General features: G+C 43.8%; 1 protein-coding gene across 1 annotated transcript; it reads left to right on the top strand.

Moving 5' to 3' along the window:
* Positions 1-9,286: 9,286 nt before the first annotated feature.
* On the top strand, positions 9,287-25,237 carry LOC138793040 (gap junction alpha-4 protein-like). Its single transcript, XM_069971299.1, has 3 exons — positions 9,287-9,380; positions 10,155-10,261; positions 24,120-25,237. Exon 3 carries the CDS (start codon positions 24,138-24,140, stop codon positions 25,119-25,121), a length of 984 nt encoding a protein of 327 aa, XP_069827400.1. The 5' UTR covers positions 9,287-9,380; positions 10,155-10,261; positions 24,120-24,137; the 3' UTR covers positions 25,122-25,237.
* The last annotated feature ends 2,026 nt before the right edge of the window (positions 25,238-27,263 follow it).

Raw genomic sequence — 27,263 nt, 5'->3', positions numbered from 1 at the left:
ATTCTCTACCTGTAACACCACACAGCACGCTGTATTCTCCACCTGTAACACTGATATTGGAATAAAGTAAAGAACTTTCAGAATTATTTTTTTTCTTTTCATTTCCACGCACATATTATGATCAAGCATCTGTTATCTTTGAAGTTGAGCCCCACAATTGGTCTCTGATCCTCTCTGCCTTTTAGCATCATTTACTTGTGTTACTGCATCATTTTTGTGAAAACGCTGCAGTACTGCAATGACACTCCAACATGTGTGAACACAGCCCTAATTTCACTGCACACTTTTGCACAATTAGAGAAATCAGTGCAATACCTGCTTCTGGCCGGTCAGAGATGGTGAACCACTCAGGGGATTGGGGATCCAGCCAAGCCTCCTGGGACATCACGCCCTGCCCCCTGTCTGCATCATCAGCCTGATCTCGGCAAACACACACAATGTGAGACAGAGGCATGGAAGATTTGTCTCCTAAGGGGGGATAGCAGGAGACAATGTGGATTTGCACAGGGGCCATTTTTTTATTTTTTTATTTCACTTCCTGGATTTCTATCAGCTACCAGTGTGGCAGAACCGTACAGATCTGGTAATACATTGTATAGACAGATATATTTAATTTTTAATGTATTTTTAGTAGAAAACAAGTTTTTCTTATCCGGAGTTCCCCTTTAAACTCAGGCCCTCCAGCTGTTACAAAACAGCAATTCCCATCATGCCTTGAACAGCCAAAGCTAAAGCTGGCATGATGGGAATTGTAGTTTTATAACAGCGGCAGGGCCTGAGTTTGACATCTTCAACTCTGGGACAACTGAAAATTACAGATTCAGATTGAAGGGCAGAAATCTGCAAAGAAAAAGACTGTATAAGATACATGATGGTCATAGTGGTAATCCTCATGTACCCACATGTGGGAGCTTATCCTGAAAAGTCACTTGAAGTGACAGAAATGCTTTAAAATAAAAAGGCTCAAATGCAAAAAAGGCTTAAAAAAACCTCCCATAAGGCAGAATAAGATCTGATGGTTTCAGTTTTTTACCTGTAAAATATTGATGCTAAAAAGGGGAAAATGTTTCTGAAAACAACTAGTGCCAAAAAGTTATACAAATATTTAAATGACTTCTATTTAAAAAAAAAAAATCTCACCGCTTTCAGAACTTATCAGCTGCTGTATGTCCTGCAGGAAGTGCAGTGCTCTCTGTCGCCACCTCTGTCCAAGTAAGGAAATATTCAAAGGAGAGGTTTTTATGGGAATTTGCTACTGATATGGACAGTTTCTGTCACAAATTAAGGTGGCAGCAAAGATCACTGTCAGCCTGGAGAGAATACACCACTTCCTGCAAGACACACAGCAGCTAATAAGTACTGGAATACTTGAATTATTAAAATAGAAGTACTTTGCAAATCTGTATAACTCTGTTGGTACCTTTTATAGGCTGTTTCCACAATGTAAAAAAAAGGGCAAATAGTAGATGTCGTTGCAGAACAATGGCTGTTATATAAAATCATGCTAATGAATAACGGCCGTTACTTTGCAACAATGGACGCTATTTCCCTTATCTTTTACATTGGGTGAACATTGCCTAAAGGCCCATTGACGCAGAGCAAAAGTGGCGGAATTTCATGCGTCTCCGCTCTGTCAATTCTTTGGGTGGAGAGAAAAGTTGTGCGACAAATCCCACCAATCAATGGGACAGGGGGAATTTCAAGCAGAGTCTGTGTCGTGTGCTCCGCTAAAAAATTCCACCACTTTTGCTCAGTGAGATCAGACTCTTAATGTGCACATAGCAATTCTCCAGGTTCAACCATACCTCTGCTATAGAAAAAACAATAAAAAAATCTGGCAAAAGCAACAGTACCCATGAAGTAAGTATAATGAGAAGTGATTATAGTGCACAATAGTCATTTTTCTAAATTATTTAAATTTTGAAACTTGAAATAGCCAGTTCAGGACCTTGTGTCATGTGATTCTATGGCTAAGCTCACATGATGGGCTATCAGGTCACGGTGTCCATCATTTTACAAAAAATATATACAGTATATTGTTTCTTACACGAAGAAAGGCTGCTGAAGCGAGAGATTTTGCACTTTTTTTTTAACTGAAGGTTCATTTTAAATCTGGCTCTATGGACCATGAGCTATTCTCAGCAGTGACCATAAGATGGCAGTGTTACTCCACCTCTCATCCATACTATGTATTACAGGAATTTAAAGTAAAAAAAAGTTTGCAAAGTATGTAAATCGAGTGATTTATAACTGAAAACACTAAGGGTCCATTTACACAGATTATCTGCCAAAGATTTGAAGCCAAAGCCAGGAATGGATTTGAAAAGAGGAAAATCTCAGGCCACCCACTGTCCCTACCTACTTGCCTCAAACGGCCCTAGTTAGCTGCGGACAACCACAAAGGTGATCCCTGCACTACTATAGGTGTTACACGAAACAAGACAGATGAACAAACACAAAGGGAAGTCGACAAGCCAAAGTCCAAACCAAACGGGCACAACAGAGCGTCGGACTCACCATTCATTCTCTATGGGCATCGGACTCATCTCAGAAGCGCACGCCGGGCTTCGGGCACTGAAATCTCCGTCACAGGACCGCATCAAGAAGCGGGACCCAGCGCGATCAGGTAAGCATAGGGGGCTCTAGCGGGGGGTCGGGAGCCTTTCACCCCGGCACGGGGGGTGACAGGTCCTCTTTAAATACCCAACCCTGCTTGGGATTTAGCTTCCAGGTGTAGAGATGAGCACGACCTTAGCATGCTGGCGTCAGATCACTCGGCATTTGAATACTGGTGCTGAGGAAGTTTGATGCAGCCCTACGGAATCTCCCTAGGGTTGCATCCAACTTCGTCAGCCACGGGTATTCAAATGCCAAGTGATCTGACTCCAGCATGCTTATCTCTATCTAGGTGTCAGTCAAGCAGAGAAGGGGGAAGGATTACAGATTGCAGGTTTTTAGGACCTTGGAAAAGCCTCTTTGACTCATACCAGAGAATAAGAGAATGTTACCACATTCTGGAAGCCCAGTTGGATTCATAAAAGGTATCCTGTGTCTCCTTGACCTAACAGCTATTTAGCAGTTTGGAACATGAATTACAGCTGACAGATTTAAGAAAGCAGCAAACACATAGGGGAAGATTTATCGAATTGGTGTAAAGTAGAATTGTCTTAGTTGCCCCTAGCAACCAATCAGATTCCACCTTTCATTTTTCAAAGAATCTGTAAGGAATGAAAAGTGGAATCTGATTGGTTTCTAGGGGCAACTAAGACAATTCTACTTTACACCAGTTTGATAAATCTCCTCCATAGTACTTTATGCATCTGCGCACAGGAGAGGGGAGTCTAGGACAAGACCATTTCTCATGATGCTGAAGTGTGTTGCTATGTAGAGCAGCACACTGAATGCTGCTGTAAAGCTATGCTATTCTGTGTTTTTGTGTGTTTGCAATTTCAGCCATAGCAACGTGCTCCTGCCTAGTGTGAACGGTGTTCTAGGAGAGCTGACCAATATTGTCTTTTTTTTCTGTGTTCCAGTTGGGGGAGTGGCTGCCTCTGTTTCGTCGTGCTCGCCGCCTGTCCCACCCAGGTGGCGCAATTATTTTTACAGGTATTAGACGGATCTTGCATGCCCAGAGCATAGGCGTATTACACGCCATGGAGAGGCCATAGTACATTGTAGGATCTGCCTCGATATGAGGCCACCTTTTTGTGGTGAGGCAGTATACCTTGTTTGCAAATAGTAACCAAGAGACTCATTATTTTTGTGGGAGTTTTTTTAGCAGTTGGGGGGGCTGCTTTTAACTTTTGTGCTGCTTTTGTGGGTGTTCTAGGAGAGCTGACCAATTTTTTCTTTTTTTTCTCTATGTTTCCACAATGTAAAAATAAGGGCAAATAGTAGATGTCATTGCAAAACAATGGCTGTTATATAAAATCATGCTAATGAATAACGGCCGTTACTTTGCAACAATAGACGCTATTTCCCTTATCTTTTACATTGGGTGAACATTGCCTAAAGGCCCATTGACGCAGAGCAAAAGAGGCGGAATTTCATGCGTCTCCGCTCTGTCAATTCTTTGGGTGGAGAGAAAAGTTGGGACCAATCAATGGGACAGGGGGAATTTCAAGCAGAGTCTGTGTCGTGTGCTCCGCTAAAAAATTCCACCACTTTTGCTCAGTGAGATCAGACTCTTAATGTGCACATAGCAGTTCTCCAGGTTTAACCATACCTGTGCTGGGTCTGTGCTGGGTCTGTACCTTGCTGTTGCGGTGAGCTGTTGCATTTTTCTGTGTTTTTGTGTGTTTGCAATTTCAGCTATAGCAACGTGCTCCTGCCTAGTGTGAACGGTGTTCTAGGAGAGCTGACCAATTTTTTCTTTTTTTCTGTAAAGCTATGCCACCTGCTTGCAGAGATGGTAAGTCTTGGTCAACTCCTACTTCTGGGCCTATCAGGTCCTGCCAAAAGTCTTCTCATTCCCTTGAGCCAATGGGTGCTCAAGTTAACTCACTGACAGGAAAACAGCCTCAAAAGTCCATAAGTAGTGGTTGGGAGAGCTGCGTGCAATTCAGTCTGTTTAGTCTGGAATAAGTAGGGGGGGGGGGGGGTTCAGAGAATGTTCCTGGGTTCCAGAGCCATGCTCTGCTTAATACCTTAGGTGCAGCTACCACTGCGGTTCTGCCAATCCACCCAATCTGCCAATCCATCATCTTTCAAACCTCAGGCCAGGGGTTTGGACAATTTGTGCAGTGCCAAAGTGCCCCCCCCCCCCCCCCCCCCCGCTATGCTGTTTTCCTGTTTCTGGCTTCTGGCTAAGGACAGTGCCAACATCTACCAGGGGCCCTTGCCCTGTCAATCAAGCCTCTCTACTGCCCACGGCAAATTATATGTGTGTTATATGTGTGATATATGTGTGATATATAGACAGTGTGTGTGTACACAGATGTTCAACTATATATTAATGTACATCACTTGAGCGCTAGGCCATATAAAGCTGCTTCAGGCCACCAGAGGTACAGGGATCAGCAGGGTGGGGAAGCCAGTTGCTCTTCACTCTTTTAAGGCTGGGTTTAAACTGCGTTTTTGCAATCCGTTTTTTTCATCCGTTTTTGCATTTGTGTGCATCCGTTATGATCCGTTTTTCCATTGACTTCCATTGTAAAAAAAGAACGGTTAAAAACGGATCCGTTTTTTTTAACGGACACAAAAATAGTGTCAGCTACGTTTTTGTGTCCGTCAAAAAAAAAAACGGATCCGTTATGATCCGGGTTTTTTTTACAATGGAAGTCAATGGAAAAACGGATCAAAACGGATGCACACAAATGCATGAATGAAAAAAAATGAAAAAAATGAAAAAAAGGGATTGCAAAAACGCAGTGTGAACCCAGCCTAACCTGACAGCCCCTTCTGACAGCAGTTGGTGCCTCCTAAGGAAGCCACTGTAACTGGCCTCATGGCGGAAGCACCCCTGCCTCCGGATATCATGTGACAGATCATCAGAGTTCTTCTTTGAGTATGAATGTTTATTCTTAACCACAGCCAGACAAACTAAGGAGATACTCATAAGCTCAGTCTAGTTCCCTTTAACACAGAAAAAAAAAGGACAATATTGGTCAGCTCTCCTAGAACACCGTTCACACTAGGCAAGAGCACGTTGCTATGGCTGAAATTGCAAACACACAAAAACACAGAAAAATGCAACAGCTCACCGCAACAGCAAGATACAGACCCACCATAGACATGAAAATAATTAAAAGCAGCCCCCCCAACTGCTAAAAAAAACTCCCACAAAAATAATGAGGCTCTTGGTTACTATTTGCAAACAGTGTAAGCTGCCCCACCACGGTAAGGTGGACTCGAGGCAGACCCTTTAAGTAGCTCTTAAACCCATAGCAACCAACCTTTACTTCTACCAAAGTACTCTAAGGCTTAAGTATTAAGTAAACCTGCTATTAGTAATAACCTTAAAGGGACAGAGACCAAAAACTCTTTCACGTGTTAAATCTATACCTACTTTTTGCTATACAAATCTTTATGATTGTTGAATTTTTGCTCAAGAACTGTAAACTCAAGTTTACAGTTTATTTTGCATTTTATTGCAAGGAAACAGTATGTATTCACCAACCAACCAGCAAGAATTCTGTCTCTTACAGACCTGTTCATTTTTCTTTAAGAAGCTCTTCCTACTCTGCACTTATTACCTGGAAGAAAAACAAGATGACTGTCAGTCTTCCTCGGTCTGGAGCTCCATGTAAGATCTCACCTCGTGGGGTAAGGAGGGTTCTGAAAAAGTTCAGGAATCATCCCAGAAATACAAGTTTGTATCAACTACACTCGCTGTGTTAGGAGGAAGAAGAAGGAGGAGTACAACCCCAAGAATACAGTCCTGTGAAGCATGGCAATGGAAAATCATACATTGGGGTTGCTTTTCTGCTTAGATGACTGGACCGCATTGAAGTAAGGATGGATGAGGCCATGTATCATGAGGATTTTGTCCAAAAACCTCCCTCCCTCATTAAAAGCATCGAAGATAGGTCGTGGCGGGGTCTTCCAGCATGACAATGACCTGAAACACACAGCCAAGGCAACTAAGCAGTGGCTCCAAAAGAAGCATATCCACACCTGAACCAATAGAAATATTTGGAGGGAGCTATAACTCAGTGTTGCCCTACATCAGCCCGAAACCTGAAAGATCTGAAGAAGATGTGTATGGAGAAGTGGAAAAAAAAATCCCTGCTGTGGTGTGTGTAAACTTGGTCAAGAATAGTGATGCAGGAACTTGTAGAAAAGTGTCAGTGAAAAAGCCTGGCATTCAACTCCCAGCATCTGGAGAAGTTGGATGCCACCCTAGGGAGTCCTGGAAAATAGGGCCACAGATTCCCCTTCGCAGTTCTAGGGCATTCTGCTTTGCCACCTCGTGGAGGAGTTAGTCTGTCTCTGTCTATTCCAAGGTCAGCCTATAACAGCTTACTAATGAGGCTTTTAGTAACTTTTCTTTCCCCTGGCCTATCAAGGCCTTGCCAAAAGTCTCCACATGTCTGTCGACCTATCAGCAACCAAGTTGCCTCAGGCTCCTGTCCACCTATAGGAAGCTACCCAGAAATCTATAAATAGGGGTGGGGAGGGCCATGTACTCAGTTTTAGTCTGGAGTAGTTGAGTGTAGATGACTAAGCTACTCTCCCTGTGCTCCTGACTGCATAACTATGCAGTGCTAACTTAACATAAGCGTGACTACACCTGAGGGAACCTGTTGTCTATGCAGAAAGGGTCATCGTCTCAAGTCAAGTCCAGTATTCCACAATGTCAAGTCTAGTCAGGGGTTGGAGAAGCTGCAAATTGTTCCCGATGTGCCTCTATGCTTTTGAGACCTACTGGCCAAAAGTCAAATCTTACTAGTGACGCACCAGTGCCAGGTGCTGCTTTGCGTCCTTGCCACAGCTTGATGCATTATCGCATTATGCATTTCTTTCTCTCAAATCTTATTCTCAAGTTATTGTAACTGACCCAAGGATGTCAGATCCTTCTCCATCAGAGTTCAACACCATATGGACAGCCCCCTCTTATTGTAGTCCACCCTGTCACTTCTGTATAATATCACTACTAAAATTATCTTGAAGTCAAAAACTATCCCAAGTCCTCAAAACTTTCTATTATGAATATTATTAAAGGGGAAACTTGCTACCAAGGTATTGCCACTTGTGTACAAAGTGTTATGTTTACTAAAGACTGTTACTGTATGCTGCATCTGCACCTTAAAGAACTTTTCAGTAAAGTTTACCATTCCCAAGTTACTCCTGAACTCTCTGTGATTGTGTCCTGCAACAACACACCGTAGAAAAGGGTAATAGGAACATTTAAGAAGTGTGAGTCAGGACTTTGGGAACTGCTAGCTTACCACTTAAGCCCCATGATAAGTTTCACAGCAGTACCACAACACCCTAGCTCCTGCTAATACCACCTTGCAGCCCCTACGCCACCACAGGAGTAAGTGCTATGCTAGGATCATCATTAGACTGGGTTCACACTATATTTTTTTCATCAGTTTTTAAAACAAAAAGCGGATGTAAGAACAGATGCATTTGTGTGTATCCATTTTAATCTTTTTTCCATTAGCTTCTATTATAAAATAAAAACTGATCAAAACACTTGCTTTTCTTTTAGTGTACACAAAAATGTGGTCAACCACGTTTTGTGTGCGTTAAAAAAAACACATTCGTGTTGATCTGTTTTTTTTATTCATAATGGAAGTCAATGGAAAAAAATGATTAAAATGGATACACAACAAATGTATCTGTTCTTACATCTGTTTTTCTGAAAAACTGTAATGTGAACCCAGTCTAAGGGACAGTACTTGTTATTGTTGGAATTGTCTTGTAGAAAGAATTACATTTTTAGGGCAGCTCCCTTGTAATTTGGAGATATTTTTGGTTTTAATATTGAAATTATGGGCATTCAAAATAATGTGTCCTATTCAGACAATGTAAAGTTCTGTTCAGCTTATCCTACCACTTACATGTAAACATACTACTACTTCTTCAGGACTTTTATAATTCTCAGAAAGTTTTTTCGCATGTTTCTCTATTATAAGGGCTCTTGCTTTGGCAAAGCTACATGCACCCACCCTGTATAGCAGCATGTGGGAATGTCTCATATATAAATTCAAGTAAAGAAACAGTAGTGGCACTCACCGATGAAGATGCTGGTGCAGATTTCTTTTTATTAATAACGCATGGACGTACACTGGGCGGACGCCAGGTAGATGCAGGTACCTGGCGTCTGCCCAGTGTACGTCCATGCATTATTAATAAAAAGAAATCTGCACCAGCATTTTCATCAGTGAGTGCCACTACTGTTTCTTTACTTGAATTTTGGTACCGTTATGACACATTTTGCTTAGTAAGCACCACTGAATACGGTAATATCCAGTGAAATACTGTTGGTAACCTGTTCTGGGGCCTGTAGTGCCGATCACCTCTTTCTATTGATCTCATATAAAAATAACATATGGATACAAGGTACAGTAAAGTATAGATATATTTTAGATATTTCCCAAATATATATATATATATATATATATATATATATATATATATATATACATTCATTATTTCATAGTTTAGGGTGTTCTGTTTCTTATATATTTGAGTACTTTTTATATATTGTGATGTATACTGTACATCTGCATCATTCATTTTGGATGTCTACAGCACAAAACTTTTAGACAATGAGTTAAATCACGTCCTGCCCTATTTTTCCCTGCTCCTCCTCTCAGCATCCTGCTCTGAAAAAAATATCCCATCCCATCACTGAATCTGTGTACCATTCCGAATGATCTAAATTGGAATCTTTCACGGTTCGCTACTTGTCTTTTTTTAGCTTATTTAAGGTAAGTCCTACTCTCTGGCTACTAAATACTCTCGCTGTTTACTTGCCCTGCTAACTTACTTGTAAAGCACAAACTGTTCCTCCAGGAAGTCGGCACTTTTTATTGTAGTTGTCAATGGAAAGTGTAAATAAAGTAGATCTATAACAATGGTTTACTCCGTTCAGGTGATGAAAGCCTTTGGAGTTTATGAGTTGTTTATGAGTCATAATCTTAACATTGATATATAGATCTCACAATCAATGTATATAGTCTTGCATGTTATTGTTATTGTATGATATGTTATTGTTAAACATTAGTGTTTACATAGGAAGTTAAATATGTAAGAATAATCCTAATATATATATATATATATATATATATATATATATATATATATATATAACTGATCTGAATATTGGAGAAATTATTAAACAGAATAATTTCGATACATTCTATTAGTGTCAATCTAGATTTTTCCGAGACCAGTATGTAAGAAAAGTTATGATTTACATGTGATAGACTGAAGTAGTGGTAGAAAGTATTCCATATTCTAGAATCACTATCCACCCTTTTTGCTTGTTATTCCTATTATTTGAACAAGCGGCATAAGTAATGGTATAAGAATTTAAGTAGTATCATAACATCATAATAACATTATCATGGGATTGTGACACATTGTCTAATCTGTGGTAAAGAGTATCAAACGTCCAAGATCATTTTTGTGCAACAAGACTTTTTCAGTTACTGTAAGGTTAAGCTGCTTGAAGACTTGGCTGTCCCCTTGCATTGTTTCAGGGCATCTCTGGATAATGTCTACTCCGTTAAGGCAGAAAGATTACTGACAAACACACAGCCTGATATAGACATGTCGGACACCTAGCCACCAGCTTTCTAGACTCATGGTAAGAACAAAAGTTTATCGTACAATGGTTTTTCTATAATGAAAATATTAAATATGTCTTATTTATGAAGTAATATATTGTAAAGTATGTACTCACAATGCACGTTGCAAAGCACAAAGAATAGACTCATATGTGTCTCAACAACTGGCACAGAGGTCTCATAAACACTGCGTTCAGCCCTTAGATGGTGCCTTTGTCACTAGAGTCTTTTGGCCCTAGTGCAGGGTTCCTATGTGGAGGCATGACTGGTCTGAAAGGTTTCATTTTATGAGTATGCTTAAGTTCAGTACAGGAACAGTGCTCACACAGTGTTCACAGTAAGTAACGAAAGATGGCTGGGTTCTCATGTCCATAAATCTGACTTTCGGACAGGCAGTTCTGTGCCTCTGGAGTGAAGATTGTGGCCTTAGGGACAGCTACTGGACCATATGCTCCACTCAATAAGAATCCACCTGGTGGATCTTTATTAGAGACTTTAAAGTGACACTGTCCTGCCCCCCCCCCCTTTTTACATACTGACTTTTGTACACAGGTGTAATGGGTAAATTTAGCAGTTTTCATACCTCATTTTATATCATACGTCATGGTGCTTGCTCAAGTAAAAAGTGATCTTTTATCAACTGCAGATTGTGCTAAGTGGGCAGGGTCTCACAGCAATAGCACCACTTAGCCCCACCCCTCTGTGACATCATAGCCACATAGACCCCACCCTCTCGATGACCATTGGAACAGGCTGGCCTAATGGTCTAGCCCCCACCCCCTCTAGGTAGGCCCATACCAATGGGTGTCGAGAGGCGGGCCTATGTATTGATGACGTCACAAAGGGCGGGGCTAAGTAGCGCTATTGCTGTGAGTCCCGCCCACTTGGCTCAATCTGCAGTTGATAAAAGATCACTTTTTACTTGAACAAGCACCATGACGTATGATATAAAATAAGGTATGGAAACTGCTAAATTTACCCTTTACACCTGTGTAGAGAAGTCAGAATGAAAAAAGGGGGTGACAGTGTTACTTTAAGATTTTCCAGGTGATTTTTTTCCTGTGGGAGACACAGGCTCCAAGGCTTGTTGGATCTCTCAGCCTGGAGAGGGAGACAAGATAAATCTCCCTGAGAGGACGCTGCTGATCGGTTGGGCAAAGAAAATGCTAGTGTACAGGTAGCTCTAAAGCTTTATTGTGTTTAGCTGGGCTCAGGCTAGCTTAGCTTCGTTCTGTAGTTGGGGACTGTATTTTGTGTAGTTAGCTCCTGGACAATGCTAGGAATTTCTCTTCATGATTTGTGTTTTTGTTATATGCAACCTGTAAAATAAAACAGACAGCAACAGTAACCCATGGGAGACAGGTGGTGTTTAGCTGGGGCAGGATGGTAGTGTACCACTTAGGCACTTGTCACCAGTGGCGGATTATAATGTGAGCGGTTTGGGCGGCCGCCCGGGGCCCAAGGCTCCGGGGGGGCCCGCGCCGCCCACATTAAGTTCTTACATAGCAGCGCCAGCAGCACATCACTTTCGGGGCCCAATGGGCCCCCGAGTGATGTTCTGCTGTGGCGCGCTGTTGTCGGAGTCCGCCGCGGCACCGCCCCCTCTTTCCTTGCCGTCTTTGTGGTGCCCGTACTTCTCTCCTGGCGACGTGATGACGTCACATCCTGCGCGCCGCCAAGCAGAGAAGTTCGGGCACCGCGGGGCTGCACTGTGAGCTTCCGGCCTGCTCTCTCTGCCGGAAGCTCACCCTGGCTCCCTGCCGCCCGACTATACCCCCTGCCACCCGGCTGTACCCCTTGCCCCTTAGCTGCTCTCCATGCCGCCCCATCTTCTCCCCCTGCTGCTACCCCCATCATCTTCTCCCCCTGCTGCTACCCCCATCATCTTCTCCCCCGGCTGCTACCCCCATCATCTTCTCCCCCTGCTGCTACCCCCATGATCTTCTCCCCCTGCTGCTACCTCAATCATCTTCTCCCCCTGCTGCTACCCCCATCATCTTCTCCCCCTGCTGCTACCCCCATCATCTCCCCCTGCTGCCACCCCCATCATCTTCTCCCCCTGCTGCTACCCCCATCATCTTCTCCCCCTGCTGCTACCCCCATCATCTTCTCCCCCTGCTGCTACCCCCATCGTCTTCTCCCCCTGCTGCTACCCTTCATCATCTTCTCCCCCTGCTGCTACCCTTCATCATCTTCTCCTCCTGCTGCCACCCCCATCATCTTCTCCCCCTGCTGCTACCCCCATTATCTTCTCCCCCTGCTGCTACCCCCATCATCTTCTCCCCCTGCTGCTACCCCCATCATGTTCACCCCCTGCTGCTTCCCTGCCTTCCCAGCTTCCCCCCCCCCCCCTCCCCGGCCCCTGTTGCCCCAGCTTCTCCCCCTGTCGCCCCAGCTGTCTCCCTTCCCCAGTCACCCCCAGCTCCCCGCCTGCAGTTGAGTTGGGGTCGGAGAAGTCTTCATGATGCTGCGCCAAATAGAGAAGAAAGGAAAAAGTGAGCGACCCTGCTACCCCCATGATCTTCTCCCCCTGCTGCTACCTCAATCATCTTCTCCCCCTGCTGCTACCCCCATCATCTTCTCCCCCTGCTGCTACCCCCATCATCTCCCCCTGCTGCCACCCCCATCATCTTCTCCCCCTGCTGCTACCCCCATCATCTTCTCCCCCTGCTGCTACCCCCATCATCTTCTCCCCCTGCTGCTACCCCCATCGTCTTCTCCCCCTGCTGCTACCCTTCATCATCTTCTCCCCCTGCTGCTACCCTTCATCATCTTCTCCTCCTGCTGCCACCCCCATCATCTTCTCCCCCTGCTGCTACCCCCATTATCTTCTCCCCCTGCTGCTACCCCCATCATCTTCTCCCCCTGCTGCTACCCCCATCATGTTCACCCCCTGCTGCTTCCCTGCCTTCCCAGCTTCCCCCCCCCCCCCCCTCCCCGGCCCCTGTTGCCCCAGCTTCTCCCCCTGTCGCCCCAGCTGTCTCCCTTCCCCAGTCACCCCCAGCTCCCCGCCTGCAGTTGAGTTGGGGTCGGAGAAGTCTTCATGATGCTGCGCCAAATAGAGAAGAAAGGAAAAAGTGAGCGACGGCAATCGGAGAAGACGTCACCTGTGAGTCATTAGTAACTGCACTGTAATCACTTATAGGCTGGGTTCACACACAGTATATTTCAGTCAGTATTGTGGTCCTCATAGCAACCAAAACCAGGAGTGGATGGAAAACACAGAAAGGCTCTGTTCACACAATGTTGTAACTGAGTGGATGGCCGTCATTTAATGGCATATATTTGCTGTTATTTTAAAACAACGGCTGTTATATTGAAATAATGGCCGTTATTTACTGTTATATGACGGCCATCCACTCAATTACAACATTGTGTCAACAGATCCTTTCTGTGTTTTCCATCCACTCCTGGTTTTGGTTGCTATGAGGACCTGACATGAGGACCAAATACTGCCTGAAATATACATAGTGTGAACCCAGCCCTATAATGTGCAGAGCCTGTGTACCATTGGGGTCTAAATGGGTCAGTGTTTTGTTTGCGGTAGTGTACTGACACAGCCCCGGGGTCACTACAGTACACTAGCGAAAACTTTTAAACTAGAACCCAACTACAACTGCAGGCACTACAACTCCCAGCATATTATGAGGGCTGCAGACTGTCAGTACATGCTGGGAGATGTAGTGCCTGCAGCTGTTGTAGTTGGGTCCTAGGTGCATTATACACTGGATGCTTTGTAGCATATAAGAATACATAGATCTGTGGGGGCTCAGTGCAGGAAAGTGACCCCAGAACATCACTAATAGGGGATAGAATAAAAAACATCCCCCCTATCACTATTAGTGATGTTCTGGGGTCACTTCTATATACTGATCCCCCTCAGACCTCTGTATTCTTATATACCCCACACAGCCTGCTGGGGTGGCTGGGGGGGGTTGCCAGGTTGGGTGGACAGCCCGGGGCCCAGGGTACATTTAATCCGCCACTGCTTGTCACAGTGGCCAGGGGTGGCATGTGAAAACCCCTGGATATACCAACACATACCTGGGTAACTCACTTGTCTAGAGACCTGACAGCAGTTCATTCTCTGGTTTGAATCCCCTGATGGAAATTAAATAGATGTCTTTTTTTTTCCTCATTATTGTATCATTTTTAAGGCTATGTTCACACACACAGTATTTTTGCTCAGTATTTTGCTTAGTATTTTGCAACCAAAACCAGAAGTGGATTGAAAACACTGAAATGCTATGTTCACACACTGTTGAAATTGAGTGGATTGCTGTCATTTAATGGCAAATAATTACTTTTTATTAAAAACAACGTCCGATATTTGCCATTAAATGAAGGCCATCTGCTCAATTTTAACAGTGTGAGAACATAGCCTTTCTGTGTTCTCAATCCACTCCTGGTTTTGGTTGCAAAATACTGACCAAAATACTGACCAAAAATACTGTGTGTGAACATAGCCTTAAAAATGATACAATAATGAGAAAAAAAAAAGCATGTATTTAATTTTCATCAGGGGATTCAAACCAGAGAATGAACTGCTGGCCGGTCTCTAGACAAGTGAGTTACCCCTAGACCACAGCTCCAACACATTACAGAGGAAAGATTCTTTCAGATATAACCTGCCTACACAGGACTGATCTGCAATCTAACAGCTGAGCGAGCAGACGGCCGGGCAGCATTGATTATTCATGAAGAGGGAGGAGGATGCATGACAAGTGTGGCACGAACAACTGCTCTGTGACAGTAGGAGACATAAGATTGTACATAATCCGCTGCACGGAAAATTACCAAAAAGGCACCATGCTCACTGGGGGACTGCCAGCTACAGCACACTGTCAACACCTTAGGTGCCCGGGAGCTGACGGATTCCCTTTAAACAGGTGCGATATTTTACTGTACTTCTTTATTAAAGTCATGCTTGTCTCAGTCAGACTGCTAGATCTGGGTATGTAAGGCTGGGTTTACACGGAACGATTATCGTGCGAATTCGAACGATAATCGTACGTGTAAACGCAGCGAACGATCGAACGACGAGCGAGAAATCGTTCATTTTGATCTTTTAACAGGTTCTTAAATCATCGTTCGTCGTTCGCAAAAAATTCGCCGACCGTTCCGTGTAAACAGTCGTTCTATGATTTTTCCTATGTGCGAGATAGGCTTAAGTGATTATCTGACAGATTTAAAGCCAAAGCCAGAAATAGACTATAAACAGAGATCAGGTCATAGCCTGATTTTTAGGTTGAAGCCTGAGATTTTTCCTCTTTTCAAATCCATTCCTGGCTTTGGCTTCAAATCTTTGGCAGATAATCTGTCAGATAATCTTTTGGTGTAAATGGACCCTAAGTCTGTTAGTGCAGACCATCATTAAAGGGGTACTCCACTTAATAAAATGTAATCCTGTTCAATCCCCACCCATAATCTAAGCTTGTTTGTAATAGGTTTCTATTAAATGAATTGGACCATTTGTCTGCAGCACATCCTGACACACTCTGAAGCTGCTAAAAATCCTCACTTCCTGGTCCATATGGTCTTGGCTCCCCTATCCTCCACCTCCCTTCTGGACCAAAGTCATATGAACTCTCCTCTGTTGCCAGGCACACTCTAACATCTCATCGCTAACTCCGCCCACCAGTTACATCACACCTATCAGTGAGCACCTTGCCAAGGGCGGGGAAACAACAGAACAGTGACAGCCTCCAGAGCAGTATAGGGTAATTAAAACAGTTTCATCTCTTAGATTGATAGATATTTTGTTTACACTATAAAACAGAGGCAGATTGAGCCAGTGATGGGCAGATACCTGGCAGATGGCTCTGAGATGCAATGCATGCTGGGAAATGTAGTTTCCTATCTTGGATATAGACTGGCTTTTAGAAAGACATGTAGCTCAGTAACGGTGACAGCTAGAAAGATGGGATAAGTCTTAAATTACTCAAGGGGACTTGTTGAGTATAACTAGCCAGGTTTAGGAGCATTTCGTGTTTTTTTGCTCTTTAGTGGAATACCCCTTTAATCTAACAGTTATTAGTTATCTTGCTAGAGTGAAGAAAAGGCCAGAAATTCTGGAGAAAAATATTGATGTCTTAGTAATTTGGTTTGTTTCCCTTCCCTCTAGCCACATTTGGGGATGCAGAGAACACATCAAATTCAAAATGTACCCAAATCACATGTCTAGAGACACTATTTTAGTGTAACCGTTGTTGACATTCCAACAATATTTGCTGCTCAAAGTGTTTGTTGTACAGCTTACATATTGAACGCTACATCCACATTCCAGCAAATAGATGACGTACTGTAAGTAGAACAGTTGAGGAATGATTTTATAAAGAAATTATCACTGGTGACGTGGCTACTGAAAGTATAAACTCTATTCTTGATTATCAATAATATTTTACAAATTGAAAAATGAATAAAAATTTATCATTTAAAAAAAAAAGAAGAATGTAGTATCTATCAAAAATGACATGGATCTAATAAAAATTCTGTGAGACCAACAGTTCTTTAAATGTTCATTTTCTTCTTTGGCATCAGTACTTGAATCTCTTTATAATGTGGCATCATGTGCTGCCCTTTTTGAGTCCTTCTAGCCAACTTACTATTTCCAGACAGCTTCTGTTTAAACCCTTAATGTTTTTTCATGTACATGTACATATGTACATGAGGGGTTGCTGCATGTTAGTGCAGGCCCACATGTGCAATACGCAACATCCAACCAGGGCCCCATGATCACTCGCCTTGCTCGGGGATCACTGCTATTGTTCCGTCTTTATAGTAGGACCAATCACAGCGAGGATTACAGGTTAGGCTGGCGTCTGACAGCTCTCCTGGCCCTAATGTCCTCCTCTGTGTGTGGAAGTTTAGAACTGGGAGACAACAGCAGCGCCAGAACATTTCAGTATGTAATCCAACAAAGCTAAGGAGGAACAGGCGGAGCGACCTTAAAAATATACAGGTGGAACAGCATTAGTGGAGGAAAAAATAGGTGGAGACATACTGGCTCTTTAAATCCTCGACAAATAGCTACACACACACCCTAGTGCACAGGGGTGTTATTGCAGCGGTGGCTAAAAGAAGCAAGAATGCTAGGTGATACAAGCAGACCCTGGGTGATCCGCGGAGGAGTAGGCAGGACTGAGCCTGAGGCGGAAAGCAACATGGTCAGGATTGAGAACAGGTTGTCACCAGCGGTAAGTATACAAAAGAATTGTTTAAAAATGCTTTTAGAATGTGACTATAGCATTTAAAGGAGTTTTCTGGTCAAACTGTATTCATGACCAATACTGCAGCTCCATTCCACCAATCTGATACTGACTAATCCTGAGAATAATTTTAAACACTTAAAAAAATGGGCTGTGTCAAAGTAATGCTTCGTGATGCAGTGCTCCTGTAAGGCTCCTGTGAGGCTCTATCAGGCTTAACAGTACTCCAGCAATGTTGAACTTCTGAGATAGACTCGTCTCGGCAGGCAGTGACTGCCTGCTCAGCCAATCGCTGACTGAGATGGGACAGCGGCAAGGTCAGTGATTGGTTGAGCAGGCTGTCATTGCCGAGAGTCTGTCTCAGAAGGTAATGGTGGGGGTGTTCAGCAGGGGAGCTGGAAGACCCCACAGGAGGACACGGGGGGAGCGTGGTAAGGTAAGAATAGCATCTTATTATGTTGTGCCGCACTGACCTTCAGATTTTTTTTTTACTGTTAATGGCTGTTCATATATTTTCCACAGCTATACTTGGGGATAGCAGCAAAAAGTTATTCTAACACATGATGATTAATATGCTTCTTTTTTTTTTTGCGCAGTTATTATTTTAAATGTCCCCGGTTTCGCATTGCTGGATTTATCAAGAGGCACACAGCACTCGATATATATCCAGCACATCGGAGGCTGCTGTGGAGCAGGCTGAAAATTGTTGATAAATTTTGGACAGGCCTCCCCACACAGCTCTCCACCCATATGACACACGGCACAAACCAGCAAAAAGGGAAGGAGGTCCTTGCACAAAAACTTGCAACCCCTTCCCGGTTTGTGCTAGGCCCAGAGCTTGAAGTTTCTGACCCATAATGTCTCAAGTCCTTAGGATTGAGTTGATCAAATATAGCCTACCTGTGACTTATTTTTGACTGCTTTATGTGGTTACAAATTTAATTTTGGGACCCAAAAGTTCTTGTTAGTATCACAACATTTAGCTGCAGCATACAGAGAAAATATTATGTATTCTGCATATATGCTTATATAACTGTTATAATCTAGAGTACTTGTATGATATGTTTTGTAGATGTCACTTTATTGTTATTGTATACAGTGTACTGTATATTTTGGCTTTGATCATGGCTCTTGCTCTTATAGCATGTAAAAAAAACTTGTCGTTTAGCAGAACACGATAAAAACCGAGATTTGTCTTTCCTTTCTGTGATCACAAAGCTCTCATTCAGGAAGGATATGATGTATTTATACAGGTTTCAGAGCTAACTCGCTAAAAACAAAAGCTCCATAAATAATAGGGAGGAACTGACACTTAGCAGTACCACAAAACGTGCCTCTTTTATGCCTTTCCCAAAGTATTTTCTTTCCAGCACAGTTTATTGAAGGGAAATTATACCATATACAAGTAAATGGCCTCTGTTCACATACATTGTTATATCGTCAAGTCATATGTCAAGAATCTTCCCAAGCCTATACTTCCAGCATTGAGCCATGTTCACACAACGTAACTTCACTACTAATCACAGCCATTTTTTCAATGGCTGTGATTGGTACAGAACCTACGTAGTGCTGAAGGTTGAGGAAATCCCAGCCGGAGTGTATACACATGGTATACACTCCGGCCGTGATCCCTAGTGGCGCCGTAGAAAACTGACATTAGTTGAAAAGCGGCCGCAGAAAACCCTGTCAGTGCACACTATGGAGCGAGCAGATCGAGCCCCACGCTCCGTAGTGTGCAGTGGGGAGTTCTGATGTGGGCGCGCATGGATGCGCATCAGAACTCAGCGCACTAGAGGTCATCCGGCCGGTACTGCAGAAGTGCTGGAACTGGCAGAAGTGCTGTGGGAAGAAAGTATGCAGGGTGGGAGAGCTGTGATGGAGAGCTGAGGAAAAGCAATGCATTCTAGGAATTGTAGTATTGAGTAACTACTGAATTGAGAAGAAATGAGAAAACAGGGTAAGGATTTTAGACACATGAAACACATGGATTTTTAGTGGTTTCAGAACTGGAGCAGGTAGGGAAGCAATGCTGTATGTTAACCTAGCCATACACGTTAACCTAGCCATACACAGTAGGTACCTGTTAATGAAATATACTTTCTCCAGGGCTGGCTTTAGGTTTTTGCAGGTCCTTGGCCAACAAAGCCTCAGTGGGCCCCTCATCCATATTTCCACTATACACAATCACTTGAGCCACCACTAACATATACAAACACACACTTACTGACACACACAATACTGACTGACACACACATTACTGACTGACACACACAGACACACTACTGACTGACACACACACATATGACTGACTGACGCACACACACATCACTAAACGACACATACATTACTGACTGACACACACATACACATATTCCTGACACACACACTAACACACAGCACTTACAGCTCAGTCTTCTCCCTCTTCCTCTCTGCCCAGCCGATCTCCACACTGTAGTATTGAGGACCTGCGGGTCATGTGATCAGGTCCTTTATGCCCCTCTCTCTCTCTCTGCAGGATTCTCTTTCTCTGTTTTTTCAGCCCGCTCACCCTGCACTACAGTGAAGGGAATGAACATTAGAACACTAGAACACTGGGCCCTTAGAGGCGCTGTTCACCAAGCCTGGGCCCCCCCCGTCCCACTATAACTATGGCAACACTAGCGTGGTGTTCATGTCATGATTCCCTAAATTTGGCAAAATTGTGGTAATAAAGCAGCAATTTTTTGCAGCTCATGGCTACCGCCCAAAACGGACCTGTATAATCTGCTACTGAGGCGCTGTGGGCCCCAGCACTTGCCCGAGTAAGCCCTGTGCTGATGCCGGCCCTGGCTTTCTCTCCCAACTTCCCTCTCCCTATACACATGCACATTCAGCTAAGCACACATGCTGTTCAAATTGGCAAGGGTAAGATAACTGCTGCCAAACAGTTCTGGTGGCAGCTAATCTCTCCTGAGATCAAAATGATGAGGCATGTTGAAATTAAACCCCCTGATCTTACTAAGCCCCCTCCCCTCCATAACATTTGTAAAGGAGCAAGTCCCCATACAAATGACATGGTCAGCCGGTTTGCAGAACATCAACTAAACAGGTTGTGTTAGGAATAAAACTAAGCCTTAACTAATTCATTATGTTAAATGAAACATATTTCAAATGTACAAGAATTTCTTAAAGTGTATCATTTAAGAGATATAGATTTACTAATACCACATTTGTCTTTGATAACCTGTCGCTCTCAGTCACAGCCCATTCACCAGGTTGGGTCCGTCATGCTCAGTTCAGTTGCAGTCTACTGATCGGACTGCCCCCTATAATTAATGGACTGTACTGTGTCATTGTCTAATCATTGTATTCCAATCTTTGACTCTACAGCTGAAAAACTACAACTCTCATCATGAACTGCCAGTTGGAAACGATGGGGGTTGTAGTGCTGCAACCTGAAGAGCCACATGCTGCAAAACTACAACTCCCATTATAAACTGTCAGCAGGGCATGATGAAGTTTGAACTTCTGCAACCTGGAGAAGTCACCTGATATCACCTGCAGTCCTATGTAACACCACAGATAACAGTGATATCCCTCTGAGTACAGATAATGTAGTAGTCATCTGCAGTCCTATGTAACACCACAGATAACGCAGTGATATCTCTGAGTACAGATAATGTAGTAGATGTCACCTGCAGTCCTATGTAACACCACAGATAACACAGTGATATCTCTGAGTACAGATCATGTAGTAGATGTCCCCTGCAGTCCTATGTAACACCACAGATAACACAGTGATATCTCTGAGTACAGATAATGTAGATGCAGCACAAGCTGGAGCTCAACGCGGTAAAGATACGGCCATAGGACATAGCTTGGGCCGCCAAGGCAGATGTCTGGAGGAGGGGGCGCTGGTACTTGCTGTCATCTGATTAGGTAAGAGGCCCAATCAGATGACAGCATGTGCAAGCGGGCGCAGCGGGACAGATTAGCGCAGTGCTTCCCAACCTTTTCCACCTCGGGGCACCCCTACTAAATGATGTTCTACAAAATAAGAAAACCGTCATACAGTGACTCACCGGTGATGTCTTCTTTGATCTGAGGCGTCACTTTCCCTTTTTCTCTTCATCCGGCCCAGACCTCCAGGATGATTCCTTCCAGATACGTTTCATCCCCTTAGAACCTGTGAGACAAACAATTTAGGCTCCGCACATTTCTAGCAACTTCCTTTCCTTCCTCCCTCCTGTAGGCTCCCATAGTAAGTGCACTGTTTTGTGTAATGTGCAGTAAAGTGAGTAGGAATGTGGGATGCCCCCTGTATGTAGGATTCCCTGCTGTGCCCCCATAAGCTAATAATGCCCCCAGAGGTGCCCCCATACAATAATAATGCCCCCAGAGGTGCCCTCATGAGCTAATTATGCCCCCAGAGGTGCCCCCATGAACAAATAATGGCCCCAGAGGTGCCCTCATGAGCTAATAATGCCCCCAGAGGTGCCCTCATGAGCTAAAAATGCCCCCAGAGGTGCCCCCATGGACTAATAATGCCCCCAGAGGTGCCCCATGAACTAATAATGCCCCCAGAGGTGCCCCCATCAACTAATAATGCCCCCAGAGGTGCCCCCATGAGCTAATAATGCCCCCAGAGGTGGCCCCCATGAGCTAAAAATGCCCCCAGAGGTGCCCCCATGAACTAATAATGCCCCCAGAGGTGCCTCCATGAACTAATAATGCCTCCAGAGGTGCCCCCATGAACTAATAATGCCCCCAGAGTTGCCCCCTATGAACTAATAACGCCCCCAGAGGTGCCTCCATGAGCTAATAGTGCCCCCAGAGGTGCCCCCATGAACTAATAATGCCCCCAGAGATGCCCCCATGAGCTAATAGTGCCCCCAGAGGTGCCCCCATGAACTAATAATGCCCCCAAAGGTGCCCCCATATACTAATAATGCCCCCAGAGGTGCCCCCATGAGCTAATAATACCCCCAGAGTTGCCCCCCGTCAACTAATAATGCCCCCAGAGGTGCCCCCATGAGCTAATAATGCCCACAGAGTTGCCCCCATGAACTAATAATGCCCCCAGAGGTGCCCCCATACAATAATAATGCCCCCAGAGGTGCCCCCATATACTAATAATGCCCCCAGAGGTGCCCCCATACAATAATGATGCCCCCAGAGGTGCCCACATGAGCTAATAATGCCCACAGAGTTGCCCCCAAGAACTAATAATGCCCCCAGAGGTGCCCCCATACAATAATAATGCCCCCAGAGGTGCCCCCATATACTAATAATGCCCCCAGAGGTGCCCCCATACAATAATGATGCCCCCAGAGGTGCCCACATGAGCTAATAATGCCCCCAGAGGTGCCCCCAAGAACTAATAATGCCCCCAGAGGTGCCCCCATACAATAATAATGCCCCCAGAGGTGCCCCCAAGAACTAATAATGCCCCCAGAGGTGCCCCCATACAATAATAATGCCCCCAAAGGTGCCCCCAAGAACTAATAATGGCCTCAGAGGTGCCCCCATATACTAATAATGCCCCCAGAGGTGCCCCCATATACTAATAATGCCCCCAGAGGTGCCCCTAAAAAAACAAACATCCTACTCACCTAATCCGCGCGGTGTGGCTGCAGGCAGCAGCTCTTCCTTCTCTTCGGGCTCCATCTTGCGAGCTGCAGGGACGGGAGTTCCGGCAGACGTGATGACGTCACATCCTCACGCCTGCCGGAGAGGTCACGGCCCGGCCTCCCATAGGTATGAAGTGCCGGCAGCCTATGGGAGAGAATACAGGAGGAGGACGCTGACAGGTCCTTCTCCTGTATTCTGATCGCTTTAATGTTCCGCCTGCTCACTGTGCGGGCGTAACATCAAAGCGATCTGTGCGGCCGCGCAGCTTCTCGGGATGCTTAAAGTGACACTGTCACAATTGGCAAGGGGGGGGCCGTGCGGGTCGCCATGGCGACCCCTATAGCTACGCCACTGTATATATATGTTTGTTTGTTTGTTTTTTGTATAGATCTCATTTTAACTTATTTGTTTCATGACACAACCCCTTTAATGCATATAGCCAGCCTTAGACTGCATTCCCACGTTACGTGTACCTCAAGGAACACAGACGTGGAATGCCTGTAACGGATACTCCCCCGCCCCGGCAGCATCTGTAATTAGATGGGGAGAGCGGAGGAACTGTAGAGATATGCTCTGTGCTGTAATGACTGTACAGTTCCCCCACTCTCAGCATCTTATTACAGATGCTGCCTGGTTGGGGTGGAGTCCGTTACAGGCATTCCACGTCCATGTTCCGTGTAAATGCAGCCTTAGACACAGACTAATATAATGCTACTTCTGAAAAACAAGGTCAGACATGATCATTGACGCTAGAATAGGTATAATGGGAAGACATTCAATGAAAGAACCAATGTTTCTCCATTCCAGAGAAGGGAACTTCAATGTTTCTTATTATATTATTAAGTATTTTAACTCTGGATTTTAGTAAACTAAAAATTATCTGATTATGAGTTTAAAGGACAACTTTGGCGTTTTGTGTTTTAGCTTATTTAACTCACATTACAAAGTTATATATACTTGTATCCAGCATTCCCTTTATATGATGATTTATTGATGATAAGGAAGTATACCCAGAAATATATTAATGCTATTATTTCACTTTTTGTCTTCCCAATTTTAGATTCTATAGCCAAGTAGAATGGGAGACTGGAGTTTTCTTGAAAAGTTGCTGGACCAAGTGCAGGAGCATTCTACAGCAATTGGAAAAGTCTGGCTCGTGGTCTTGTTTGTGTTCCGTCTTCTGATCCTGAGCTTGGCAGGAGAATCGGTTTGGGGGGATGAGCAATCGGACTTCATCTGTAACACTAAACAACCTGGATGTCCAAATGTTTGCTATGATAAAGCATTTCCTATTTCCCACATTCGCTACTGGGTGCTTCAGTTCCTATTTGTCAGCTCTCCGACCCTATTTTATTTGGGCCATGTACTTTACATATCAAGAAAAGAAGCAAAGTTAAGGAATAAAGAAAACGACTATGATAAAGTCGATGAGGTAAAGAAACCCAGGAAATTCTTAATTCAGGAGGATGGAAAAGTCAAGATTAGGGGGGCATTGATGTGCACATATATAATAAGTATTGTTTTTAAGAGTGTCCTTGAGGCTGGATTTCTACTTGGTCAGTGGTATCTCTATGGTTTTGTGATGACTCCAAAGTACGTGTGTGAGAGACCTCCCTGCCCTCACAAGGTAGACTGCTTTGTATCTCGGCCCATGGAGAAAACCATATTCATTCTTTTCATGCTTGTTGTGTCGCTTATCTCATTGTTCCTGAACTTACTAGAGCTGACCATCCTTATTATCCAGAACATCTGCCGGAAAGTAAAACGCTGCGCATCAGTCAAATATACAGCTGATACAACAGAGATATTCCACTTAAAGTCCTACAGCTCGCCTAGTGCACCAGTACTGAACAAATCCTGTCTATATTTTCCTATGGACAAAGATAAATGTCCCGCTTACAAAATCTCCAATGAAGAGAACTGGGCTAACTACAACACCGAAAAGGAGTTGGGATTAAATGTTGGATCACGCTCAACCATGGATTGTAACATTTGCTGTAATGACTCCTCACATGTTTCCAGCCGATCTAACAGTTCTGTGTGGAAAAAGCAATATGTATAAATTTACTATCTTGGTTCTTGACTGCATTAAAAACGGCAATTTTTTAAAAACGGGATATTTTACTTGCTGCTTTCTACTTTTGTTATACTATTTTCTAACTTATTCTTGTACCTGAAAAAAACAATAAAAACAATAAAAACTCAAGACTGGATAAGTGTTTCCAGAAACATCTTTTTTAGCAATTATAACTTTGTGAATATGTATATATGAGATGAACAGTATCTTTATCACAGCATAGTAGTAAAAACGGTGAAAGGATGGATGAAAAAAAGAAAAACTGTGTGTGAACAATAAAAAATCACATCCGCACAAAGTCCGTTATTTTAATACAATGTGTGCATTGGACGGCCATCATCCCATTGACTTCTATTGACTGCATTGAAGTCAATTAAGTCGCGGCACAAACAGACGTCTTTTTAAATAGTAAAAGCGCCCACCTTTTCTCTTTTTATGACGTTGTGTAAACATAGCCTTAGGCTGTATTCACACACACCGTCAAAATGACGAAGGTCATTTAATGGCATTTTTATAATAATTATTTATATGAGTATACAGTTTACCAGATCCCAGCATCAGCATTCATTCAATTTTTGTATATTGTTTGTGCATTTTGTTTTGCACATCCCTTTAAGGAACAAAAAAAGCGAAAATCAAAATCAAAATCTACCTTACTGCTAGAGATGAGCAAATTTACAGTATTAATGGAGCAAAGTGCTTCTTTAGCTCGGCAGTCGGCTTATCGACTACCTTTGAACTCTGTAAAGCTCTGCTCCGAGTACCTAGAAAAGCTTTATCCAGTCCTGAGAAACTTGTCCCAATTTTCCAGGACTGGATCCAGCCTGACCAGGCACCCGCTTCATTGACACTGTAAATTCACTCATCTCTACTTACTGCAAGACACATTGAAGGTAAACCAGGCACCCTTCACTCTGCCAACCAGGGGGCATCTAGTTAAATGCTCGAGTTTAATGGCATTTAATGGGTCGAGTACTCCAGCATTGAGAAATATTAGACTCGAATAACGAGCACTCAAGCATTTTAGTGCACACTCAACACTAGTTCTGATAGTCATTTAAAACCGTGGATGTTAAAGTGTAACTACTATTTTTAAAAAACTTTTGACATGTCAGAAGTGCGTATCAGTTGGGGTCCGGCTGCTGAGAACCCCGCCGATCACTAGAACAGAGGGGCAGGCACGTGTGGGACTGTGCGCTCTGCCCCCTCATCTCCGCTACAGGGAGGTGAATTCCGTGAACTGCTGGTATTAGCAGCCTGCCCCTGAATCCTAACAATCGGCGGGGTTCTCAGCAGCCGGACCCCGACCGATATGCACTTCTGACATGTCCCTGTGGCAGAATTTAAAAAAAAATGGTAGTTACTAGAGATGAGTGAACCTCGAGCATGCTCGAGTCAATCCGAACCCTAACTTTTGGCATGGATATAGTCATTGGCTGTATCCATGTTTTCCAGACAACCTTAGAGCTTTATCAAAGTTCAGTAGCCCCCGCTAATCAAATGCCGAACGTTCGGGTTCGGATGGACTCGAACCCGAACCCGGTTCGCTCATCTCTAGTCAGGACCCATTGTAGCTGTCCCAATTCATAGTAAAGCAAAATTGTAGCAAAATAGCGTAAAACATCCTCATGTATTTATAGGCTTTTTTTTTTTTTTTTTTTGCTGTGCAGTTATGAAGTGGCTCCACCACGTGATTCAACGCATCAACTAATCAACGTATCCATAGCTTAAGACTCTTCGGACCCAATCAAAATTGTGTTCCAGTTCCCCAAATCCCAAGCATTGGTGACATTATGGAACTGTTGTAATCTATTTAGTGTCCACTGAATCTGCTTAACCATCACCATATACTGTACATAAAATACACATTTGCTTGGATTTCTTCAACAAATGTCTTTGCAATGTCACAATATACAAAGAAGAAAAAAATTCTAAAGCTCAGTTATAGCGGAGACATTTCCCAGTATGAAATGACTGCCGCGTTCTTGCCTATAACATGTTAATCTTCCACACATAACATAACAAGCTCTCATCGGAGTACACCCCTAACATCCTGCACCTCCTCTAGTCCGTCCCATGGTTTCCTCTTTTCCCTATGGAATGATCTTTTCTTTTTTTTTAAGCAAG

The sequence above is a fragment of the Dendropsophus ebraccatus genome, chromosome 5, assembly GCF_027789765.1.
Source record: "Dendropsophus ebraccatus isolate aDenEbr1 chromosome 5, aDenEbr1.pat, whole genome shotgun sequence".
In the NCBI taxonomy this organism is placed as follows: Eukaryota; Metazoa; Chordata; class Amphibia; order Anura; family Hylidae; genus Dendropsophus; species Dendropsophus ebraccatus.
This window is presented reverse-complemented; position numbering and strand designations above follow the sequence as displayed.

What these genes read in the sequence shown, in the direction of transcription:
- LOC138793040 (XM_069971299.1), top strand. Translation starts at nt 24,138, where the DNA reads ATGGGAGACTGGAGTTTTCTTGAAAAGTTGCTGGACCAAGTGCAGGAG.